Source organism: Perna viridis, chromosome 6 (assembly GCF_037379345.1).
Source record: "Perna viridis isolate PV_CMFRI_1.1 ecotype Kerala chromosome 6, ASM3737934v1, whole genome shotgun sequence".
Lineage (NCBI taxonomy): Eukaryota > Metazoa > Mollusca > Bivalvia > Mytilida > Mytilidae > Perna > Perna viridis.
The window spans coordinates 5,343,680-5,350,628 of NC_142450.1; the positions used below are offsets into that span (position 1 = coordinate 5,343,680).

A 6,949-nucleotide genomic window follows, 5' to 3' on the forward strand; every position below is an offset into this window, starting at 1 on the left:
AAAGGGGTTCTGATCTAGGAATACCCCGCCATCACTTGCTTATTATGCACAAAATTAACAAAACTGTCCAACAAAGTGGTGGAGGGATTCCAACCCTAGGGGACTGCAGCAGTTGAATCCACTGATGGACCAGGGCTGGGTAATCCCTTTGTTTAGCCCCCATATGCTAGCGATAATTTGAATAAAAAAAAACATGAAGGGCATATGTTTATAATTAACACAGTTCAGAATCGACGTAGAATAAATGCTATTTATAATACCAGAAAAAGGCAGAATAGATCGATTTAAACATAAAAGAGTCACCGCGAATTAATTCCTGGAAAAAAATCTATCTTAGTAACCCCCCTCTTTTTCTCCCAAAAATTAGTTTCTGCTATCGACCTTCGCTCTTGAGACATGATTTATCTCCCTTATTTCTGGAATTCCATGGCAACAGCACCTGCATCTCATTATCATCCCCGACAGCAATGGGGAGGTAGGTACTTTGTTATGATAATAAATATATTGACTGTACACGTGCTGGTCAGATTTTTTTAAATAGCACGTAATTCACTGAACTAAATTTTTTTTTTCTGTCAACACACATTACATGTGTCCACTTTCGTCTAAAACGCGTCGACGTGGACTTGTGACTTCAGCACCCCTACAGGAAAGACAACTTATTCAGATTTAGAACATTATTTTTTTTAATGCGAGGTTTTACTTCGATGTAATAAATTAAACTATGTCCTGTTATTTCGTCTCCGAAGCAATTTAAGCGGTCTTCGTCGTGTGTATGTATAGGTTAATGATGTCAGTCCATTTGTACTTTACAAAGTTTGGTGCTCAGTTAATAGAGCATATCATTCCGAACTTATTGAAGGCTAGTCTGATATGTTCCTTCTCGTCGAACCGGTCTGCATGATTAGTCAGTAGCTATGTGCAGGAATTTATAGATGAAAATGACCAATCGCTCATCGGATTAACTTTGAATCTGTAACTAAAACTTTCATTTAATATGAATTACTGCTTGTGCACATATTAACCTCAATAATGTGTGAAATTCGGTGTAATATCTACCTTTTAACAATAAACATGGTGTTCGTAATTGAAGTCTGTACATAGAAACTTTGCCAAAACAAACAAGTTACTATAGTGTCTAAATCAATGAATTGAGCATTAATTTTTGTTTTGTTTCAATGTGTGTAGGTTGTACAGAGACTTCTTTTCATTTTTCAGTGTCGTAGAAACTGTTGTAAACAACAATGTACACGTCCTGAAAATCCTGCTTAGAGTTCCACAAAGCATCAAGACAAAGGATCTTCAACTTAGCCTTCTACAAGCTGCAAAATTAGGACATACAGACTGTCTTGCCTGTATCCTAGCAACCAATGCTCTAGAGGTGGAAGACGTCTCAGATTCTCATGGCAATACGTCATTGTTTTTAGCCGTCCAGGCTAACAAACCTGATGCCGTAATGCTTTTGGCGCAAAATCGCGCTATAATTAATATCAAAGGCGCAGGAAGATGCACTCCATTACACGTGGCTGCGAAACTAGGGTTTGATGTTTGTCTTGAAATTTTGATAAAAAATGGTGCAAATGTGAATTCTAAGGATTCAGCGGGAAATACACCGTTAATATTAGCAGCTAAGAACAACAACCACCTTGCTATGGAGAAACTCATTGCAGCTAAATGTGATATAGATGCAGAAAATAATGAAGGCTGTACCGCTTTGCATTATTGTGCCTTCAAAGCAATGGGTGTCAATATATTACTTAAAGCTGGCGCTAATTCCAATGCCATGGACAATTATCAAATCACACCACTTTTGATGGCAGCAACACAAGGCTTTGATCACGTAATTAAAGCTTTGGTGAAAACCGGTTGCACTGTGAATATACCAAGTAAACTGTCAAATAAAACAGCCTTACACGTGTTGACCTACAAAGGCCACACAGAGTGTGTTGGCGACCTTATTGACGCAGGCGCTGATGTAAACATATACGATAATGAACACCACACACCATTGTGGTATGCCATAAAAAATAAAAGATTTGAAATTGCAAAATTTCTGCTTAGGGCAAATTGTATGGTGGACACTTTCCAATGTGCAAGTCACGTACCGAACTCTGAATGTCCTGTCACTCTTGCAATCGCAATGAGCGCCATTGACATCATAAAGTTGCTTATTTTAACAGGATATGACAAGGCCCATATGAAAGCAGCTCTACTGAACAACGAGGTACATGAAAAGCTTCAAAAGTTTGACATAGACCATTGGATTGAGCATGCTCACGAGGTCAGAAGTTTGAAGAATACGTGCCGACTTTGGATCCGACATCATCTTGGAAATTCCTTCTACCACAATGTTATGGAATTGCCGGTGCCCAAAGTGATGAAAGACTTCATTTTCATGAAAGAAATCGACGAGGACCATTGATAGATATTATGAACTACATCGTACTAATTCTAGATTTTAAGTGTTTAATTGTATGTATTTTCAATTAATTAAAGGTTATCTTTTGTTCGGAGATAACCCATTGTAGCGGATTCGGTTGGTCTTCGCTTTTACAAACTCCTAAGACAGCTCAGGTGTCAATCAGTAACATTTAATGAGATTTAACATTGTTTTTTTTTCACTATATACGTGTTCCCGTGCTGATGGACAACACCTGGGGACAACCTGTAGGTCAAAGATACGTGTCGTTCATCCGGATTCCATGTTTGTTGCGCCAACCACCCACGATGACTCTCTTACTTTAACGGATTTGTGTTATAGATATTGGTTTTATAGTATTGTTTTATTGTTACTTTTTATCTGGTGTTAATTTTGGATTTTGGATTTTAGTTTGTGCTTTATCCAATAAATTATCAGGTTTTGAAAACTAATTCATTTGAGTGTTACTGACTGAAACCCATTCCCAAGTGATAGATTTTTCTTAAGTTTACTCAGAACTTTGGGTTGCTACATTATACTTTTGTTTAATATTTACAAAAAAAAACATTATCAAAAACCCTGCTATATACAATTTTTCTTTTGCCTAAATTAAAATGGAGAAAACTGTCTCGAATGTAGTTCAAGTTATCTAGATCACTTGAAATTATTGCATTTTTTAATAAAACATGTAACATCTTTCAATTTTATGCAACAAATGGTCTACTTAAGATTTTTACACAATTTTTGCCACACACTGTAAAGTACATTTCAGCGGGAGAGTCAAATGGTCTTTTCGTGGGGTTATCTAGAATTAATGTTGAACAGATTAGCTTGGGTGTCAGTCTATGTAAGAATTGGGCAGGGTGTGAAACATGAAGAAAAAAAAAACACATTCTGAAAGTTTAATCTGGCTATTTGCACTACCAGAATCAAGAAAAAAAAAGATTTTCCATATCACTTTGGTAAATTGAGTTATGATTTCATTGAAATGCAATGAAAATGAACATTTCAAGAGCAGGTAACTTAGTCAAAAACCCCATTTTTTTAACATTCTATTGAAAAATTTCTTACCAATCCAGCTAAGCAGAAATTAAATATGGTCTTTTCAAATAGAGAAAGCATCCTTGAGTTTATTGTCCAATCAGTGGGTTTTTGATGTTTCCTATTTTCCCCATTTGTCGAATTCTTACAAAAACTTACACTTAAAAACGGATTTTTATTTATCAATTAAAACATTAGCAAATTCTCCTTTCACATAAAGGTCATACTAATTCAAAACAAACTGAACTTTCTCATGTTTTTTACTGAAATTGGACAAGTCTGTAATTCAATGAGCCCAATATCTAGAAATATGTCATTGATGGAAGACTGAGCATAGTGACTTATTTTTTATTATATTTATTTTTGCTGAAATTTAAACTACTTTTTTGGCTTTCGCTTTCATCAACACCTGTAAAAAATTGCTAAAATGCTGATCAGCTGGATCACTGACCACCACAAATCTTATACTTATTGGATGTGTGAAACCCGCAGACCAAGCCAATACCATGGAACCGAGCAGGTATATTTTTGCAGTCACATAAAAACTAAGTTTGACAAAACAATGTTCATTTATTCTGCGGACTGAACAAGTATATTGTGACATAACAAATTAACAATATTATTTACAGTATAACAATATTATTTACAGCTATGAACATCTAATAGTTTTACTTCAAATTTTATTTTGAAGAGAAAATCATCATCAATGCACCCGTCATTACCTACAATAATAAAGTTCATCCAAAACTTACTGGGGTTTAATTTAGAACTGGTACAAGGTCTGGGACTCTCAAGTTCTGAAGCAGGACCATTGAAATTTCATTTATATAGATCCTGGACCAACCATACTTTACATTTATTCTTACTTAGGACCTTTTCATTTAATTTGGAGCTTTCATTCAAAATGCATAACAGTCCAGGACCTTTTACTCTCAAAGTAAATTTAAATTCCTGAATAAATGGGGCAGTCATGTAAAAAGAAAATGCTTGTCATGTGCAACTTGCTAGGACTGCAATTCTTAACATAATACACATACCATTATCATACTATTTTCTTATTTTCAACAATATATTTGAAATAAAGACATTTATTTGAACTAGGAAATATTTGGGATTTAATAAAATCAGTCAGAAAAAAATCTGTTCATTAACCTCTAAAAAGCATACCAGCAATGATACTATTACTTCAATTTCAAAGAGGTAGACCTAGGATAGGGGACTTAACTCTTGAAATCAGTGATATGTTTGTATCATATACAATTATAACAAAGCCTTTCAAGCTTTCCTCTGAAACAGAATGAAATCAGTCCTAGTTACTTTGATGCTTACATGACTTTGGTATGAAATGGTGAATATGAATGTTCCGATGATTTGTAAGAGTTGTGTCCCTTACCCTAGGTCTACTACCTTAATAGATAAGAAAGTCAACATCATCTTCCAAAAACAAAAATTGTGATAGACCGATATCATTATATATATCTCCAACCCATAAACAAGTGTTTAAGAAATAATCCAACCAATTTTAAGATTTTCATGGTTGTAATTACTAAACGATCATACTTATTCAATACAGTCATCGTTGCAGGTCAGACGTAAATGTACACCCAGCATAAATTAGGAAGTGGAAAAAGAAAACTGATTGAAGCTTTAGTACAAAAAACTTAACTGATTATAAATGTGGTATAGCATTAGACAAATTTTACATTCAGCATTTACATTGAAATCAAGGCTTGAAAAAAAGTAGTATATGTGGTCCTTTTCACAAAAAATCGTAAGAGTAAAATTAGTCATAAGTTATGATGTCATAGTAAATAAAAGTATTGTGAGGTCATAACTTACAACTAATTTTACTCTTACGAATTTTTGTGAAAAGGGCCAATGATTTTTTTTCTGAAAAGTTTTATCATAGTATTAATGTTCTAAGAAGTACTTTTGCCAAAATAATAAGCTATGCCGAGTGCAGCATGATATGACTGCAGTGGGCGAATTCTGAACACAATATTAGTTTTTGACACACTTAAGCATAAAACTTACAATATGTTACAGACACATCAAATTATTTGGACACTATATTGCACAAAATTTTAAATTAAATTAAAAATTTTCAAAAAAGTCTATTTCTTCAGGTGTGGCCCCTTTGAATCCTTATAACTAGAAAACCATAAGAGATATCTGATATCTAATTAAAAAATGTACTCAGAGATTTTTATGAGGAATCCAATTTAAAATATTTTGAAATTGGACCAAAAATAAAAATAAAATAAACATTTTTAGGCACTGCCCAACTTTGACCCCCATACAACTTGAAAATGGTCCAAAATAGATAAAATCTGCAGATACATACATTTACCAGAATAAAATAAGGATCACAATAAAACAAGAATAATTAAAATTGCAAAAAAAATAAACATTCTACATGAGTCTTAATAAAACAACTACTGTGGAAGTACTATTTTATGTAGAGTATCAATTTTCATGTTTAAGTGGGTAACCCAAACCACTACTTTATTTCTCAACAAATAAGAGATTTCTATAGATGTGTATACTAAAACCTCCAAATCACGAATTCAAGAATTCATGAACTTGTGTTTCTTCTCAAACCCACCAAAACTGGTATACTCAAATTAAAGTAATTTCACAGCATCTTTACCTTTTTTAACCCCCTTTTCTGTAATGTTACAGGCCACAAAGTCCAAATTAACTGGAACCTTTCTTTAGTAGTATGAAAAATCATATCAAAATTTCATAACAATTGATACACCACAACTGAAGTTATCGCACAAAAACAAAGTGTCCCCAGACCATGACTGTGGCATAACATTATACGATCACAAATTTTTGGCAGTCTAATAAAAACTTTCTAGAAATGAATTAGACTGTATGTATTTTCCAGGAAAAATTACAAAAAGATTTCATAGCTTACAATATAAAAAAAATGATATAAAATAGCTGTTCTCTCTTAAAAAAAATAAATTTTCTATGACGTTGAATTTAAAAAAAAAATATCCCTGTACATAAGAGCATGGTTTTGATGATGTAAAATAAGAAATTATTGCAGTAATTTTAATGTGATAGACTTAAGGTATGTTTGCAATAATCAAAACTTGCATTATGGCAAAGGATACTTTATAATAAAATTGAATTTACACCTAAAACAATTTTAAGTGTCAGTATGTAATAATCGGGCAGTGGTGAAACATGAAAAAATAACAACCATTTTGAAAGTTTATTTTGACTATTTGCATCAACAGAATAAAAGAAAAAAGACATGTTTTCCATATCATTTTAGTAAATTGATTGATGATGTCATTGAAATGCACTGAAAATGAACATTTCAAGGACAAATAACTCTGTCAAAAACCTCATTTTTAAAACATTCTATTGAAATATTTCTGACCAAAACCAGAGATGCAGAGATCAAATAATAGTCTTTTCAAATAGAGAAAGCATCCTTGAGTGAAAATGTATTGTCAGAACAATGGTTTTTGA

At 33.0% G+C, this 6,949-nt stretch overlaps 1 protein-coding gene across 1 annotated transcript; it reads left to right on the plus strand.

Annotated features, from left to right (window-relative positions):
* Window positions 1-355: 355 nt before the first annotated feature.
* Window positions 356-2,871, plus strand: LOC148613322 (ankyrin repeat domain-containing protein 16-like). Its single transcript, XM_088586664.1, has 2 exons — window positions 356-475; window positions 1,219-2,871. The coding sequence occupies exons 1-2, from the start codon at window positions 468-470 to the stop codon at window positions 2,420-2,422; spliced, it is 1,212 nt and encodes a 403-aa protein (XP_088442790.1). The 5' UTR covers window positions 356-467; the 3' UTR covers window positions 2,423-2,871.
* The last annotated feature ends 4,078 nt before the right edge of the window (window positions 2,872-6,949 follow it).